Source organism: Sus scrofa, chromosome 13 (genome assembly GCF_054392235.1).
Source record: "Sus scrofa isolate SSC_HxYL_T2T_F1_AM1 chromosome 13, Sscrofa_HxYL_maternal_Yorkshire_Landrace_v2.0, whole genome shotgun sequence".
Lineage (NCBI taxonomy): Eukaryota > Metazoa > Chordata > Mammalia > Artiodactyla > Suidae > Sus > Sus scrofa.
In genome coordinates, this window is record NC_139395.1 from 68,964,285 (window position 1) to 68,984,105 (window position 19,821).

The 19,821-nt window shown below is 39.2% G+C and overlaps 1 protein-coding gene across 15 annotated transcripts in view; it reads right to left on the reverse strand.

Annotated features, from left to right (window-relative positions):
* Positions 1 to 19,821, reverse strand: part of SHQ1 (SHQ1, H/ACA ribonucleoprotein assembly factor) — a 287,083-nt gene that overhangs the window by 238,858 nt on the left and 28,404 nt on the right. For all 15 annotated transcript variants that reach the window (XR_014823534.1, XR_014823530.1, XR_014823536.1 and 12 more), the window contains 3 exons: positions 11,451 to 11,605; positions 8,987 to 9,040; positions 6,637 to 6,760 (listed from right to left, as the gene is read on the reverse strand). Coding sequence is in view for 5 of the 15 variants with exons in the window: in XM_084989028.1 (XP_084845154.1) it covers positions 6,637 to 6,760; positions 8,987 to 9,040; positions 11,451 to 11,605 (333 nt within the window). In the remaining 10 variants the exon portion in view is untranslated. The remainder of the gene's footprint in view (positions 1 to 6,636; positions 6,761 to 8,986; positions 9,041 to 11,450; positions 11,606 to 19,821) is intronic.

Consider the following 19,821-nt stretch of genomic DNA (forward strand, 5'->3'; position numbering starts at 1 on the left):
GGAACACAAATGTGGGCTCTGAGGAAGAGGTGAGAGTAAAAGGAATTTGCTTTGCCTGGTGGAAGAATCCAGGGAGAGAGAGCACCAAGGCTGGCCTACCAGGATGTCATACAGAGCGTTACTCTCTCTCACACACATTTCAGCTATAGCTCACACACTCCGGGGCTCTAAGCCCCTCCTTTCTTAGGTTGGTTGGTATGTAAGTAAGTGGTCAGCAAAAATAGGTACAAACAGTACTTCAATATTTGATCTGAATTCCAAGCTACTAAAATTTCTTCAAAGCACTACAGTTGTTCCATTCTTAGAAATTTTTAAAGTATGAAGAGGAATTGACTAGGAAATAAAAAGTTTGAGAACAATTGAGAAGGAAGAAGAAAACAGAATTATCATGTCCTGGCTGAGGAGCAGGGAATTATGTGATAATATTAGGGAAGTAGAGAAATCAATGCTAGAGACCAGCTAACTCAGGAAGAGAAAGTTAACTCAGGTAGGAAAACTATCAGCTAGTTTAGTGGGGCAAATCTCAGGGTCAAACAACATATCAACTTCAAAGTTTCACTGATGAAACAATTTTCGTCTATGAACTGCGTCATGTCCCTCACTCACAATATCCAGAACACTTCCTTCCATCCTTCTATGTCCAATTCTTCAAGTCCCAATTCAAATCTCAGTTCCTATACGAAGCTTTCTCTGATTCCCCAAAAACATCACCTCTCCCTTTTCTGAACTACTTCACTTTGTATAAGATGCCTACTACTGCCTACTATGGATTTTACATTTTTGATGGACATCTCAGTTACTCATCCACATGCTCCCCAAATACAGTACCTGAATCTAATTCATATGTACAGGGCACAGTGTATCTAATAAGTAGCTTTTTCGTAGGTACTGACAAAATCCCTACAGAATGAAGAAATTAATAGATGAGGTCATGAAACAATTAAGAAGTACTTCAAAGCAAAAAGAAATCTTGGAGGAACTGAAAATTGGGAGTCCAATAAGGCAGAAGCTCCCCTCTGTAGGTAGTTATACATCTTAAATGACTTAGAGCTAAGCCAGTTTTCCTGGCTTTCTACTTTCACCAGCATGGTTCTTCTTTGAGTTACTTATTACACATGTAATTAAAAAACAAAAAACAAAAACAAAAAACAAAACGAAACAAAAAACACCTGGTAGTTGTGTTCTTCCATGGCCCCCATTAGAATTTGAAGCTTCCTGAGGGTCTAAGTCAGATCCCTCCTATTCACTCCTCTATCTTCAGACCCAGCTCAGCACCTTGGTGAAGCAAATGCTCAACAAATACTTGTTCAATGACCCTCAAAATCATCTTACATAATGTTCTTAACAACTAGAAATTAAAAGGTCTAACAATTCTTTAAAATGTCTCTAATTGGGAACCCACTAAATTAAGATTAATGTCAAAATTGGAAAATCCTAATGATTTCATCTTTTAGTTTCAAGTTTGGGGTAATCTTTATAATTCAATAAAAAGAAGCATTTGGACTTCAGACTAAACAGAATTCAAATGCTGAAAACAAACTCATCTTCCAGGCTGCATCAGGACCCACAGCTCATACAATACACTTGCCTTATCTCAGTTTCCTCAACGGTAATTTTTCTTGAAGAAAAAAGTTAGGCCCAAGCTCTGTGCTTTGCCTCTTCTCTTTCACACTGATTGTGTTGTTATCTCCATCTACAGAAGAAGTTAGTAAACCGGTCACTTCTGAAAAACTGATTATTGAGCTGAGTAAAACTTAAATATGTAAGAGCTATTAATGATATGAAGTAATGTCAGCTTTTAGTCGGTAACAATAACTAATCTCCTGAAGGCTGTTTCTTAGGATATAGCCACATAGCTACCAATCATCAAACCTCAAATGTGCACAGAAAAGGTAGGTTTCTGATTAGCACTCCAAACAAACAGGACCAGAGTTCCCCTCGTGGCTCAGAGGAAACAGACCTGACTAGTATCCATGAGGATGAAGGTTCATCCCTGGCCTCACTCAGTGGGTTAAGGATCCCATATTGCCGTGGCTGTGGGCGGCAACTGCAGCTCCGACTTGACCCCTAGCCTGGGAAGCTCCATATGCTGCAGGTGTAGCCCTAAAAGAGGAAGAAAAAAAAGGGGGCCAAAAAATAATAACTCCAAATGTGTATCAGTCAAAAAAATATATACACATGTTTGAACACAAAGTATGTCTTCTACAAAACGTTTCCACAAAATTTAAAATACAGATGCAAAAAACAAAAAATAACAACAAAAACCAAAGATATGCAGGGGTTAAAAGTCCAAACTTAAGAAAAATAAATTCTTACGCAGGAAGATCACAGCATGTACAAAAAGAGACCACAGGATCCCGAACTCCCTGGAGCTCATCACCAAGCTTCGGCAAGTACCAACTCGTGGCCAACCCCGTTTCCTCCACACCCTGCCCGTTTCCCCCGACCCCGCTCTGGATTATTATGAAGCAAATCCCAGGCTTCAAATAATTTCATTTATATAACAATTTCAACCCTTCAAAAGGGCACAGACTTCAAGTTAGACAGACCTGGCGCCCAATCCAGGCTCTATTGACTCTGGCTGGGTGACTCTGGGCAACATGACTGAACTTTCTTGAGCTTCTCTCTGCAAAGGGGAGATGGAGTCTGACCTCCCAGGATGAGAGTGTGGACAATGGGAGCTAAGGTACCTGAGGCACTGAGCCTGGTGCAGGCACGCGGAGGCTGGAATGAGGACAGTGCTAGCACATGAAGCCAGACCTCTTTATGACGCACTCCCAGAGAGGCTCCCAGGACAAAAGAGCTATCAAATATTCCCATTTTTAAAAAGAGACACTAAACCCTCTGTGCTAAACTTGCAGGGAGACTAACAAAAAAACTGATCCATGACCCTAGACCAATATTCACCTCCAGGAATATAAGGGAAAAGAGGTCCAGAAAAATCTCTTTGGCTAAGGCTGCTGGAGTGCTATGGGGTAATGTCAGCTTTCATGAGCTGGGAGAGAAGGTACTCTCCTGTCACTTTAAACCAAGAGAAAGGAGGGTAAGGAAGGGACCCTGAAGAGTATAACCAACTCGTCCTGGAAATTGTGGGGTACAATGACTTGTGTTTGACTCAAACTTGATAAAAGGCCCCCATTGGAGAAGCAGGAAGGGGCAGCCTGTGGCTTAGTGGAGGACTGCTCTGGAAGCAAGCAGTGCTTCCTGCCACAGGGAGAGCAATCCCCTCCCCATCACTGGCTTCCCAACCTGAGGCAGGCCTGAGCTGGAGAAGGCAAGATTTATTTTTTTAATCAAGTTCAAAGGGAACATTTTTTTGGAAGTATTGAAATGAAACTCTTCTTATAATCTAAAACAAGAGAAAAAGTTATAGAATATGTATCATATATCATAGGATATATGTGTGTGATGTGCTATTTATAGGCTATATATTCCATCCAGAAACAATAAAAGAAAGACTCCACAGAATGAGCTCAAAGGGGAAACTGGGAGAAAAAAATTCATTTTTTTTCCTTTTACCCCATGACATTTAGCCCTTTTAATCTAATGGTTACCTTATATGTCCAATTGAGGCATAAAAGTATAGAAGAAAAGTAAAGAAGGCCTTTAGAAAAATGAACGAAATACACACAGTAGAACAAACAGTAAGTTGTATGGACAATGTATAATCAAATACTAAACTATATCACTTTTAAAGAGAATAAAATTTCTTAAGACACATTAGAAAAGCTGCTCTCTTTTGGTTTCTTCTCTTTTTTTTTTTCCACTGATTTCCAGTAACAGTAGCTCAGTGATGCTTCCATGAAAGGTTCTTCCCACTCTTCCCAAAAGAATAGAACAAGGAGGGGGAAGTGAAAATTGCTAGAGATAGGAAGAGAGGCAAAAAGAGGGGATGACCATGTGCCCCAAGATCAATTCCATGGGTGCAGCCGTATGTTAAACACTAAAATAATGCTTAAAAGGACAAAGTAAGTCTTCTGCCCTTGCAGGAATCTGAGCTAGGCATATAATAACAGTATGAGATAAATGTAGTCTTCTGGAGGATGGGGAAGGTGTAGTAGAAAGACTATAAAATTGTTAACAGTCAAAAGTCCAATAAAGAATCCTTGTAAAAGCTCCTGTGCTATCAGGTAAAGCAAATTCATGGCTCTTTAAAAACTTAGCTCTTAGTCCATCCTCTGTTGATTCTGATACCAGCCTTCCTTCATTAGTTTGGGAAGTTTGTTTCACTTAAGACCAGTATTTCTTTTAGGAAAGATTTATTAACTTTCAAATATGGAAGCACTATGTAGATCTTTATAGTAAAAGCATGATCATTTTTTTGAATTATAAGTAGGCACAAATTCATTCTTAGAAAACATCAAAAGCCAAACCAGAGCTACTGCACCTAAATTATGGGGTGTCCAAACAACTGAGACTCTTCAATGGCATTAATGGTACCCCACTGTCACCCACCTGTACAAACATAGATTTCCAACCCCAACCAGAGCTCGTCATCCCACAACAAGCCAACAGCTCAAGGCTCAAATGTTAGAAAACCTGGCTCAGTGCTTCAGCACTAAGTAGCCACAACCCAAATTAGCCACAGAATATACTATGTGTTGTTTATAGAGGGCTGGGATTCATTTTCAGTGTGCTACCTCAGGTTTTCTGTTGCTATTGCAAAACAGCAGATAAGCCTATTTCTTGTCAAATAAATAAGGATGGAAAGTTAAGTCTAAATTTTCAATTCTGACCTACCTACTGAAACTGTTTGAGTAATTGACTACAGTGTAAGTCAAGGCAATCAAATTTATTTCAGGTTATACCATCACAGAATTGATTACTTCTCAAATAAAAATCCAGAGAACTAGATTATTTCCCAGAATAAAAAGCAAAAAGCAATGGAAGTGTGTGTGCATGTGCATTTGCACATGGGGGCTTTGCCGGTTTTCTGTCTGGAAGCCATGATATAACAAGATAATCACAAACTGTATTCTCACTGTTTAAATCTATGAATAATGCACAGATAATCTAGCATGACTCAAAACAAGAAATTAATTGTGACATGTAACTCAAGTTCAACAGTCATTTATAGTAGATCAATTTTTCAAGGTAATTTTTGCAGTTCAAAAAAGAATGAACATGCAAAAATAAATTTTTAAAAGGGAGCTTCCCACTGTTTAAGAAGACAAATTCCTCAAAGGTAGTAGCTCTAGTTTTTTTTTTGTTTTTTGTTTTTTTTTTTCATCGTTTTGCCTTTTCTAGGGCCGCTTCTGCGGCATATGGAGGTTCCCAGGCTAGGGGTCCAATCAGAGCTGTAGCCACGGGCCTATGTCAGAGCCACAGCAATGTGGGATCCAAGCCGCGTCTACACCACAGCTCACGGCAACGCTGGATCCTTAACCTACTGAGCAAGGCCAGGGACTGAACCCGCAACCTCATGGTTCCTAGTCAGATTCGTTAACCGCTGAGCCACGACAGGAACTCCTGCTTTTCTTTATTTTCAATAATCCTTTAAAATAAAATACATCTAGTCTAAACCAACTGGATGAATAAAAAAGTATCCTTCATTTTAAACTATTATTCATGCTTACAATTATTGCCTACTTTATAAGAATCTACTTCAAACATGACTTTCCCCCCACGGCAAAAAGAGTATAGGTTACACGGAAGTCAAACAAATAAACAAACACACAAACAAAAAACCTAGATAAGCCTCCAGAGGGACAAAACCATAGAGGTGGGATTCTTTCCATTAAGCCAATGAAGTCACCTGGATATAAAGGAAAGAACTTCCTTTCTTTCTCCTTCTTAGCCTCAAGTCTGAAAACTAAGCCCCCAGAAGCATTTTTATCTGAGGACAAAGAAATGATGAGACTCCCCAAGGAAACATGTAAGAAATGATCATGAAGTACAGCAAGTGACTTTTAAATAAATGTACCAGAATTAACACATACAAATGGATGTTGCCCCCTTCAAAGTTATTACCTTAAAAACTATATACCTAATCCAGTGATGCTGTCAGAGGCACTTGGGAATTTGTTTCAGAGCTTAAAATTTTCTACACCCTTCAAATGAGCAAGTATTTGTCTTTTCAAGCTGGATTTAGCAATAGCCAAAAGTCCTCAGAGTTGCTGTGCTTTCCATGGAAAGCCCTTCCTGATCTCCCAAATCCAGGTTCCATGCTTCATCCTATAATCACTGCTCATTCCCCAGCAGATAACTTTTCAGAGTTGGAAATGCTTACTTATTTACCATCTGTCACCCTGACAAAACTGTAAACTTCATAGAAGCAGGGAACCTGTATTATTTATTACTATACTCATAATCCTAGAATAACATCTAGAAAATTACAGGCATATGAATGATACAGAAATACACAATCCACTATTAATATAAAATGGCTTGTAACAATTTTTCTATTTACCCCTTGCCATTGTTATATGGAAAGAGTACCACACTTCTCTGTGTGACTACACATCTATATAGAGGGACTATTACTTTACATACCTGGGAGGAAACATGTTTGGATTGGATCATTGCCATTACTTATTAACATATAGAAAAAGAAAGCAAAAATCACGACTACATCTTCACAGACTAAAAGCACATAAACTTTTCATTCTCAAATGTGCAGTCACAATAATATCTTACCTAGTTGCAATATCTTTATAGTGTCTCTGTAGGCTTCCATCACCAGCTTGAAATGGCGGTGAAGTGGGTAGCACAAAACTCGTCTTCCAAAAGACACCAGGATCTCATGAACATTAGACCAAGTCTGTGACGTATCATTTAAATAAGTAATCATTTCCATATTACATGAAACAAAAGCACACAACAAATGCATAACTATTCTCAATTAAAAACTAAGTCTGGATCATCATCAAGCCAAGTGGAAGACAAATACAAAGCCATGGAATGAGACTCTTTCTTTACACCTCGCAATATAATTTTTATCTCAGTCATAATTTCTCACACTTTATCAACATATCAAAAATGCTCCTTAAAAATCACATATATAGCAGGAAAGTTTTTAAAAGTCTTTTAAAAGTTACCAATCTGAATGCAAAACATATGGCACTAACAAAATACAGATGAACATAAAAGACATTTCTAAATGATCTATGTTTCATGTTTTTGTCTTTTAGGAGCATTCAAGATAATGTAGATGAAAAATACAGAACTCTTGAGTGAAGGGGGTTCACAGTTCCCCTCTTCCTTTTCTCTCTTTTTCTTTAGCTTTTGGCATTTACTTCAGTAATTTGCTTTCACTTATCAAAGAGAAACTACTCATTTCTTTATCTTGACAGGTATCAGACTGATACCATTAGCAACACAAAACTTACTGAAAACACTAGAAAAAGATAAATTTTTACAAAATTTTTTAAATTGGGTTTTAATTTAAAATGTATAACAAATGTAACCCATATATAATACTTAAAATATAAAATTAAAACTGAGAGTAACATCGTTTCCATGTATGTATCCTTTCCATGTATGTATGTATTTCCATGTAGGTATCCTTAACGAATAAATCATCTGATTACAAATACCGAGCACCCAAAAAGAATAGTTTATAGCTAAAAAAAAAAAAAAAAGGAACTTTTAAAAAATTCTGTCAAGAAGTGAAATAAAGGTATGATAGAACTATTAACATGTCTGGCAATTCTGTTACCTCGAAAACAATAAAAATTTCAAAATAAAGTCAAATAGGTCAATTTCTTCATGTAAATTTTAATAACTATGAAATTATATAGTCACCAACTACTTTGTTTTCAGTGTAAGTAATCAAGTGACCATTACAAAAGCCAGTTTCTCCATTAATCTACTGATCATGGAAATATGCAGAACCCACACGAAGTTCAAAGAATAGCACTTCTCCATCTTAAATATGCATACGAATTCCTGGAGATCTTGCTACCTAGTCTAACTCAGGGGGTATGGATTGGGATTCTGTCTTTCCAACAAGCTGCCAGAAGAGGATACATTCTCTGCTAAGATTCTCTGATAAAGTTAATTATTTTGGTTCCTGTTTACATCTTATCTATTATTTGAACAAAGTGATTCCACAGACACAATTTTGATTTTACAACTTAAAATGAACACTATCTAAGATTTAAACTAGAAACACACACACACAGAAACAAAACTAGTTGCCTTTAATAGATGATGCAATTATCAATTATTGAAATCAGCATTTTTTTGAAGCTTCTTTTTTGATGTATGACAGTGTGTTCAAAGCTAGTAGATTTACGGATACCATCCTTAGCTATTTTTGTTTTTTTCTTTTTTTTTTAGGAATGTACCCACGGCATATGGAGGGTCCCAGGCTACGGGCTGAATCTGAGCTGTAGCTGCCAGCCTATGTTTAGCTATTTTTGGTAAGATCTACACAACTATTCTCTGGAAAATAGATTATAAAAACAATTATTATTATACTAGAGAGTTATCAGATCTAAACATACTAATTGTAGGACCTAGGCTAAGTTATTTAAGCTATATGATACAAGTTTCCTCATCTGTAAAATATCAATAACATTTATCTCACAGACTTACTGAAGGGAACAGGTGAAGGAATATACACCTATACTTAAAAGGCTTGGCACAACCCCTGGTGGCAAGTTGCAGCTAAGAATATTATCACCTAGATTTGCTGCCCATCTGTGAGCTCTGAACCTCAATACATACCAACCTACCTCCATGCCTCAAACTCCACCCATATCCTGCCCCAAAAGACTCTGTCCCCATTCCTTCTCCAGAGTTTGTGCTCCCTTTCCTGACTTCCAAAATATCCTAACTGGTCTCATTATTATACTAGGATTAGTGTAAGAGTAACAAATGGAATCAGATTTTTATTAAAAAGATGGAAAGAAAAAAATGGACAATAAAGCTACCACTTTTTAAAAATCAAGGAATTGCTTGGTTGACCCAAAATAAACTAATAACAACAAAAATTAACTCTCTGAACAAACAGAATCAAAGCAAGTACAACTGAAAATCATACCTCAAACCAGCACAGCGTTGGACTCAGTTTTCTGATATTCCATGCAGATTCAACCTTATTTGTTTTGAAGAAAACAAATAAGGTTGTCACATTAGAGACAAAGTCATTTAAAAACAAAGCAAATACATCCACTTATTCAACAAAGCAAATACATCCACTTATTCAACTAGTATCATATAAGAACTAAGAAGCATTTAGGACTGCGGGAAAGTAATGACTTTAATGATGCCAGGGTGATCAAAGGCGAGTTTCTGCCTACTCTGTTTGGAATTTTAGAAAGTAAAGCTTTCACACTGATAAGAGTACCAGAACACAAGAGCACATAAGCAAGGGCTTTAAAGCTAAAGCAAAGCAATGCGTGCTCAATTTCTGTCCTTCCCAACTAGGTTTTACTTGCCTCCCAGATATTTATAAATAATCTACCAAAGAACTGAGAGATAATGTTCAAGTATTCTCTGTGGCACTTAAAAAGCTGCTCAAGCATTTGGCCTTTCAGAGAATGCCTGTGAGAAGAAGTACATTCTAGAGAGCAATCCTGAAGTTTCAGGACTTCACAATTTTAAATATGTGAATGTAAAAATAAAAAATGCTAGGTTTTATCGAGCATAACTACATATTCTCAATCTCCTCAAGCAATATGAAGCACTTTTTCTGTCGAAGAAAACATTTTCTCCAACTATGGTATCCTAAAAAGATGAGTGGAAAAAAACCCCTTTTTCAGTTACAGTATGACCTCAATATACTCATTAATATTCATTTTGGAGTCAAATGCAAATCTCAAAAATCACTGTTGAAATTTTCAGAATTCTAACAGCAAAAAATTTGGCACATATCGACTCCTTCTCCTAACACTAAGCAAATGCTACCATGTTCAGTGAGAAAAGCAGGTCAAATAATAGCATAGGGAGTTCCCTTCATGGCTGGGAGTTCCCTCCATGGCTCAGCAGTTATCAAACTCAACTAGGATCCATGAGGATTAGGGTTCGATCCCTGGCCTTGCTCCATGGGTTGGGGATCCGGCGTTGCTGTGAGCTGTGGTGTAGTTCACAGACACGGCTCGGGTCCCAAATTGCTGTGGCTGTGGCATAGGCCAGGGGCTGTAGCTCCAATTCATATACTAACCTGGGAACTTCCATATGCTGCAGGTTTGGCCCCAAAAAGCGAAAATAAATAAATAAAATAAATAATAGCATATACTATAACCCAATGTAAATACACATGCAAACAGGTGTACCATAAAAGAAGACTGCAAGAGAAACATCACCTTGCAACAGTGGTTATTTCTGATGGCAGAGATGGTAATTTTAATTATCTTCTTCCTGAGAGTATTTTCCTTCACAATGATATGAATTATTTGTGTCATTTTAAAAGGCAGGGGGAGGGGAAGAGGAGAGGGGGAGGAGATTAAGAGGTGCAAACTATTACATATAAATAAATATTAATGAGTATAAGAATATAAGGTACAGCACAGGGAAATGTAGCCAATATTTCATAATAACTTCAATTAGAGTATAATGTATAAAAATACTGAATCTATGTTGTACGCCTGAAACTAACATTGTAAATCAACTTTACTTCAATAAGAAATGTTTTTAAAATAAATAAATGAAAAAGAGGGAAGCATATGCACAGCTCAAAAATAACCCCTTCAGCAAGGACAATTATAAACAGCTGCAGGGGAGTTCTCTGGTGGCTAAGGAGGTTAAGGATCTAGCCCTGAACTTCCACATGCTGTGGGTGTAGACAAAATAAATAAACAGGTGCAGGGACTTATTAACTGGGAAGACTTTTTTGTTTTTCAGCCTTTTTTATATACACAATCAGTGATATAGGTGAGGAAGAAGTTTAGCTCTTCGTTTACAAAATCAAATGTGGTTTAAGAAGAGATACAATACATTTTTATAAGATCATTTAAGAAACAACAAACTTTACAGAAAGATTTACTTTTACAATAGGATTTCATCGAATAGCAAAAGGATACAATGCGAGTTTTTAAAATCTGATTTAATACAATTTTTCAGAAGTACACATACTATTTAAATTGAGGGACACCTCAGATTTCCTTTTTTAAAAAAATACTATGCTTTACATCTGTGAAGGAGCAGTTCCGAGAAAGACTCTAAATGGGTTTGGTAACGTTTACCCCTTGCCAATGTCAAGTGTCTCATGGCAAGAGCCCACTCAATTGGTCAAATGACCTCCTAAAAGAGATGAGAGCTCAGGATATTCTTCTCTACCCTCAGTTTTACTTTCCCACTCCCCTACTGGGTAGAGATGAGTGCTGAGAGAGAAGGGAAAAGATGAAACAAAAACATCAGGCTTTCATGCTGGTACCCAACACCAACACACCTGTGCACCTCTGCCTGGAACATCCCTATGTAACTCATCACAACTGGTCGACTCATGACCGTAACACAGCTTACTCCATACAAGAGTCTATGCCAACAGGCAGAGACACACTTACATTCTTCTCTCCTTCAGTGACACGTGTTTCATAGCAATATGCCAGAAGGATATCTATCAAACTGTAGTAGACCTGATGATGGGCTCTCTTGTCTAGCAGGTAAGATTTATTGACAAAATTTCGCAGCTGATATTTCTCTTCTTCAGAAAAAGACACTAGAAGAAAACGTATTTAAAAATTAGATGTTCCATTCTGCTTTATAAAATCCCCACTGTAGAAGATTTGTCAAAAACATAACTTTGATTATAGAAGCGGAAGTAAAAGTTACTTAACTCCGGACCAGAAACAACTTTTTTTTTTTTTTTTTTTTTTTTGTCTTTTTGCCTTTTCTAGGGCCGCTCCCGCGGCATATGGAAGTTCCCAGGCTAGGGGTCGAATTGGAGCTGTAGCCACCGGCCTACACCACAGCCACAGCACCGAGGGATCAGAGCCGCGTCTGCAACCTACACCACAGCTCACGGCAACGCCAGATCCTTAACCCACTGAGCAAGGGCAGGGATCGAACTTGCAACCTCATGGTTCCTAATCGGATTCATTAACCACCGCGCCACGAAGGGAACTCCAGAAACAACTTTTTAACTAGACTTCACATTTTTATTAAGAGCTATGTACCTGCTCAAATCCTAGTAGGGCTAAATAAAGGAAAAAATGTCTAAGCAATATCTATTCCTTTTTCCAGACCTCACCCCAACCCTACTCTTTTTTTGCTACCCTGCTCTGTATTCAAGGTGGCTAAATAACAGAATTATTGACTTTTAAGTTAAAATAATTACTTTTTGACAACAGAAAACGTAATCGCCAAATGAAGCACTCTGTAAATATTCATTATCCACTTTGAAAGTTCTACACAAAGTAATGGACCTATTCCCATATATCAATCAATTTTAAAGGCATAGTATTTCATAAAGTATCCTTTAACACAGAGAAAAGGTTTACATAAAAATGCAAATGTGACCACAGAGCACAAAGGATGTTTCCTTTTCTTCTTTTGCTTGGCACCTCTTCTTTTCATCTTCATTAACAGTCTCTTCCATGTTAAGAATCTAGTATATATGTCACTTCACACTTTTCTTTACAACCATACAGAGACACAAACATATATACATGGGAGTTGATACCTTTTTCCCCCTCCAGAGAATGAGATTTTTTTTTTCCATCCAGCCTATCTCACTCAACAATACTTCTTGCAAATTCCTCCAAGTCTGGTACTTAGCTAATTTCTGCAAAGGAGTAGAATATTTCATGGTGTAGCATGCTCTATCCAACCACTCCCCCTACTGATGGGCATTCACTTTGCTTCCAGTTTTATGCCACTGCTAAGAATGCTGCAATAATGAGATTCTTCTATATAACACTGGGAACTATATCTAGTCACTTGTGATGGAGCATGAAGCAGGATAATGTGAGAAAAAGAATGTATATATGTATGTATGACTGGGACACTTTGCCATAAAGTAGAAAATTGACAGAACACTGTAAACCACCTATAATGGAAAAAGTAAAAATAATTATAATAAAAAAAAGAATGCTGCTATAAATATCACCATCATAATGTCATCAGATACTGGAGGTTTCCATTTCTATAAAATAGACTCCCAAGTGTGGATTTCTTGTTTTTCAAAGACATTTTATTTATTTATTTACTTCCTACACACATCTTTTGCCCACTCTCAGAAATAAATGCTTTTTAAAAAATCATTTTCAGTTTAATGGATAAGAAGTGACTGTGGTAAGAAAAAAATTCTAAGATGAATCCCAATGAGTCACATCACTTGATGTGGGGAGGACCTGCAACTTGCTTCTGTTCAAAGGAATATGGTCATGGTAATAGGACAGTCACTATTACGATTATGATGATTATGTTCCATTATCAGTAGATGAGCCAGAGACCCACCTGCTGATTTTGAACAAACAAGATGCTATGCGTGAGGAGGCTATGCAGCAGGGAACTGTGCGGTCCTCTAAGATCTAAGAGTGACCCCCCAGCTGGAAGCCAGCAAGAACATGGGGGCCTCAGTTTCTATAGCTGCAGGGGTGGAATTCTACCAACCATCATGTGAGCTTTAAAAAGGACCCTGGGCTCCAGAAAGAAACTTAGCTGCCAACACTTTTTTTTTTTTTTTTTTGGCTTTTTAGGGCCAAACCCACAGCATATGGAAGTTGCCAGGCTAGAAGGTTAAATCAGAGCTGCAGCTGCTGGCCTTCACCGCAGCTCAAGGCAACACCCGGGAGTTTCTGCTGTGGCTCAGTGGTAATGGACCCGACTAGTATCCACGAGGATGTGGGTTCAATGCCTGGCCTTTCTCAGTGGATTAAGGATCTGGCATTGCTATGAACTGTGGAGTAGGCTGGCAGCTGTAGCTCTGACTCAACCCCTAGCCTGGAAACATCCATACACTGCGGGTGCTTTAATCCTAAAAAGCAAAAGGAAAAAAGGCAACACCAGATCTTTAACCCACTGAGCAAGGCCAGGGTTCGAACCACACCCTCATGGATACCAGTCTGGTACATAACCCGCTGAGCCACAACGGGAACTCCTCCTATACCTACTTTGAAAAAAAAAAAGGAATTCTTGTTGTGGCTCATGGTTAAGAACCCAACATGGTGTCTGTGAGGATGCAGGTTCAATCCCTGGCCTTGCTTGATGGGTTAAGGATCCAGCATTGCTGCAAGCTGCAGTGTGGGTCGCAGATTCAGCTCTGGTTCGACCCCTAGCCTGGGAACTTCGGTATGCCTCAGGTGTAGCCGTAAAAAGAAGGAACAAAAAGGAAAGAAGACAAAAGAAAAGATAGCCATCACTGCCTACAGCCTTGCAAGACCCTGGGCAGAAGACCCAGCTAAGCTAGGGCTGACCCCTGACCCACGGAAACAAGAGACAAATTAGAACTTTGTTCCTTGTTTGTAACTTGTCATGCAGCAAGAGAAAACCAATACAGTGGCATATGATAGTTACTTTAGGTAGTATTTCTCTAATTGCTAAACTTTGAACATTATTTCATAGGTTTGTTGGCAATTTGGAATTGCTCTCTTGGAAAATACCCATGTGAATATGTTTTGCCCAGTTTCTTCTGGATGGCTGGTCTTGTCAAATATTTAAGAACTCGTCTATTATAGATATGAACCCTACTCATCTCTCTAAATCTACTGCATCTTGACTGACTTTGTTTAGGGAATCTTTTGCCACTGAATTATTTATTTTTGTGTGTCGCCCAATTACATCTATCTTTTTTTTTTAACAGATTGTGAATTTATGGCCTTTGATAAGGTTTCCTCAACCGCTGAATTGTACATAGAGACTCTCAGCTTTTCTTTAAGATTTACTGTTTCCTCTTTTATATTTAAGTCTTTAATCCATCTGGAAGTTATTTTTCATGTTTTAAGATTTCAGTTAATTCCAGATGAAGAGTTAATTGTGCCAGCACAGTCTGTTCAGTAATCCATCTTTTCCCACAGTACTGAACCACCAACTTTATCAACAAGATCTGCGCTTTTCTTGCTAAAAATTACTTCCAGGCATTTTCAGTTTTTGTCACATGCAAATACAATATTTTTCCCCATTCCCAGTAAGTTACTGACAGATGAGAAGTGGCGCTTTCTTTTTAAATACAAGTCACCTTACCAAATGTTGGCTAACCAGATCAAAAAAATCTAACTACTTAATAAATGCAAATGGTTTAATAAAAATGGAGTTACCGTTGTGGCTCAGCGGGTTAATGACCTGATGTTGTCTCTCTGAGGATGTGAATTCAATCCCTGACCTCACTCAGTGGGTTAAGAATCCTGCACTGCCACAGCTATGGCATATGTGGCAGACATGGCTTGAATTCAGTGTTGCTGTGGCTGTGGCACAGGCCTCAGCTGCGGCTCCAATTTGACCCTTAGCCTGGGAACTTCCATGTGCCACAGGTGCAGCCCTGAAAAGGAAAGAGAAAAAAAAAAAAAAAAACCTTTAAGTATATATTGGGAAGGCAAGCAAGTCCAAGAGTGTAGTGCTTCCAAGCTTCCTTTGAGGTCTGTAATTCAGGCAAGCTATCATAGGATACATCTTCTCACATTAACAATATGTGATCATTATAGGTTCCTCATTAACTATACACACAAAATAAAATGCATCATGTCTTAGATGATGAGACAGAGATTTACAGAGAAACAGCTAACAATGTAGATACGTTGAATTCCCAGCTTATATGAACAAAATACACCCACTACTTTCTTAGAGCAATTTTTTTTTTTTTGTCTTTTTTTTTTTTTGCCATTTCTCAGGCCGCTCTCACGGCATATGGAGGTTCCCAGGCTAGGGGTTGAATTGGAGCTGTAGCCACCGGCCTACGCCAGAGCCACAGCAACGCAGGATCCGAGCCGCGTCTGCAACCTACACCACAGCTCACGGCAACGCTGGATCGTTAATCCACTGAGCAAGGGCAGGGACCGAACCCGCAACCTCATGGTTCCTAGTCGGATTCGTTAACCACTGCGCCACGACGGGAACTCCTCTTAGAGCAATTTTTAAGGAAACTTAAGCATCTATTTATGATTTACTATTACCTCTCCATAAGAGTGTTATCAATCTCTTAACTTTCGAAGTAATTCTTCATTTTCCTTCCATGTCCTATTAGACAACCACTTTCAAGTTCACTTTAAAAGTCACTAAGCCTAGTAAAGAGGATCATTCAGCTTTCACCACTAGTGCTTCATTGTCAAAGTAGTACCATAATAACACTGAAGACTTTTTGTCCAGGTTTGAGAACTGTCCTTTCTACTGAGGTAAGGACAGGCTAAACTGCTGTAACCAACAGACCCAAAATACAGTGGCTTCGGAAAGACAGTTGCGGAGTTCCTTTATGCTCAGTGGTAATGAACCCAATTAGTATCCACAAGGATGTGGGTTCGATCCCTGGCCTTGCTCAGTGGGCTGGGGATCCAGCACTGCCGTGAGCTGTGGTGTAGATCACAGATGCGGCTCAGACCCCACATTGCTGTGGCTGTGGCGTAGGCCTGCAGCTGCAGCTCCAATTCTACCCCTAGCCTGGGAACTTCCATATGCCGAAGGTGCGGTCCTAAAAAGGGAAGGGAGGAAGGAAGGAAAGGAAGAGTTGTTTTATGCTACTACCCTGAGTGAATGATCCCAGACAGGTGGGTGTCAGAGTCTCCACCAAATAACTTCCATCCAGGATGCTGCTCTAACCAATGGGAAAGCAGGAGAAGAGGATGACAAACGCCTTCTTTCTAAAGACTTGATTCACAAAGCGTACAGAGCACTTCCACTCGCTTCCCCATCATCCAGGACTTGGTCTCCTGACCATACCCAGTGGCAAGGAAGGAAGGAAATGTGATCACCAGCCCATGGGCCCAGCCCAGCTCTAATGCAGGAAGCCTCTTCTTAGGGGCAAAAGATTAATAATAGACACATGGCTTCTTGGACACCTTTTCAAGAGACCAAGAATTATTAAACTGCCTTTTTAATATTCCTAAAATACTCTCCTGAAAGCTAGCGAAGCCCCAGTCCCTTTCTGTCTCTGCTCAACAAGAGGCTGTCCTTCTGCTCCTCACAACTGGGCAAAAGCCAGAAGGAATATGATTACTCCCACATAATGGCCCCTTTTCACATATCGTTTTCCAATCCCACTTCTATGCTCTCTTAGGAGTCTTAAGTTTAACATGGCTTCTTTCTGCTGTAAGGCTTCCTTCCAGCAGTTTTTTGTAGTCCGTCCTCTGGGAGAGAAAAAAATCTTAAACACGCTTACTTGAAATTACTAGAAGCGATATTCCTTTACTCATTTAAATATGTTAGAGTGAAAAAAAAAAAAAGGCTTTGACATAAAATATAATTATTTTTTCAACTATATTTTTAAAAATTTAATGTTTGTACTAGCAGTACTTCTATAAACAATAAATAACTTACATCAGCAACAAATAATGTATTTAATTTGCTGGCCAGCAACATGAAGAAAGGTATATATTTTCAAACTTAATGTAGGCCTCAGATTTGATGCCTGGCCTGAAGCATTCTTTAAAGACTGACATTTAAAAATGAAATTCATGGGAGTTCCCGTTGTGGCTCAGCAGGTTAAGAACCAGACATAATGTCCATGAGGATGCATATTCAATCCCTGGCCTTGCTCAGAGGGTTTAGGGTCTACCACTGCCCCAAGCTGTGGCACAGGTCACAGATGTGGCTCAGATCTGGTATTACTGTGGCACAGGTTGGAAGCTATAGCTCTGATTCGACCCCTAGCCCAGGAATTTCCACATGCTGCAGGTGCCACTGTAAAAAGAAAAAAGAAATTCGTGGAGTTCCTGCTATGGAGCAGTGGATTAAGGATCCAGCATTGCTGCAGCTGGGACAGAGGTCACAGCTGTGATTTGGATTTGATCTCTGGCCCAGGAACTTCCCTTGGGTTCGGCCAACAACAACAACAAAAAAGAAACTCATATGACAGGTAAACTGAGTGGTGATTGTTCCCTTAAAGGACTCATATAAAGATTCCTCAATTTAACTAGAAGCTCTCAGTTCACTTAAAGTAAAGTAAGGAAACTGTAAGAAGGAATATTTCTTCACCACATGAAGAAAGCGGACCTGAAAAAGTATTTTAAGATCTGTGGTACTTAGCAAGAAGATGTGAGAGAATATTCCCTTAGGTATAGTTTTGGAGATGTTCATTGATTCAGTTAATAGGAGGAGTTCCTGCTGTGGCACAGGAGGTTAAGGATCCAGTGCTGTCGCTGCAGAAGCACGGGTTTCGGCTTGGTGCAGTGGATTAAGTATCTGGTGTTGCTGCAGCTGAGGTGTAGACTGTAGCTTTGGCTCAGATTTGATGCCTGGCCTGTGAACTTCCGTATGTCGCAGGTGCTGCCAAAAAAAAAAAAAGTAGCTACTAGGAAAGTGCCAGGTGTTCGTGTTCACTAGCCTTTACATCCTACTTGGCTAATAAAGACATCTGCTTCCATGTAATTCTGAACCACAATGTAAAGAGGCTCAGAACCATTGAATAACACATCAACCCACCAACAGGTTTATTCATTACTCTTAAGCCATCACACAGTAAGTGCTCAACAATTTATAAAGGACGACCTGGGAAGTGTGGGTTCTGATGTTACATTACCCACAGGTGTTTTCACACATCACAGGTCACTTTCCATGACCATACACACAAGAATAGTCAACTTGAAAGTACTCTTCTGAATTCCAGAATCCTGGGTGCCCCAACCTTCCCTTAAAATACCACCACTTTTTTCTGAGTGTTTTTGAGTTCCATTTTGGCCTAAGCAGTTCATTGATAATATACAGAAGTATTTAAATTCTGAAACTCAAGCAAAGAAACCAGAGATAATAAATAACAAAAACAACAAACCAGGACATCACCAGAGAAACCAAAAGTCTGAGCTCTCCCAGCCCTTTTTTATTAGAGCTGTAAATCAAATCACCCAGAGGAGAACTTGGGGAGGTTTGCACACCATTGGGTCTAACCGAGCAGCAGCACTGGAAATAACTAGATGTGGCGCCAACAATACTTGGACGATTGCCACCACCAGTAACATTTGTTGAGCATTTGCATGACTTAGCTATACGACAAAGCAGCTTTGCTATATAGTTCACAACATTTTGGTTAATTACACTTCTATAAATAATCTACAGTCAAACAAAAGTCAGCTGAATGTTCAGTTCATTTGGTAGAGAAACTGGTGCCCGAACACTGAAGCAAATGGCCCAAGACCACCACCCAACATTAAAAACCCCATTAATACATTTGGGGACTGCCAAGAGGCTCCCATCAAAACAGAAAGGGACCTTGTCACTCCTCTTAGAACCTTGTCTAGTTTTGTTACTTTGACATTTTCCCTTCTGTCAAAATCCCTCTTCCAAACATCCCTGTCTTCTGTGGGTCAACAGTTAAATCATGTGTGATCTGACTCCTCTGAGAGGAATGCAAATCCATTACATTGTACACTTTCTGAAAACAGATTAAGGCAATCAGGAGAAAGTGTGCTGCACGTAAGCCCTTGGCCTAAACTAGCAGCCCTGAGGTGCTGTAGCTTTCAGAGCCGACACTGACAGTTCGCCCTGAAAACACTGGTGGCAAACAGGATGTCCCTGCTAGGAAGTTCATTGACTATAAAAGTTATGTGGTGTCATAACAAGCAGTCACGTGGCAAGATTCTTGGGCTGAGATTAACCACTGAGAGACAACACGGGAAATGTGGTAAATTCATCCTCGTGAAACCAAAGCTCAGTGGGAGCACAGCATTTAACACTTCCATTTACAAGCCTTTAGGGAGGGCGATCCCGATCATTACCAAACAGAAGATGTCAATGAAACTCAGGGTGACACTGAAAATGACAAGCACTGTAACCAAGGCAAAGACAGGGGCA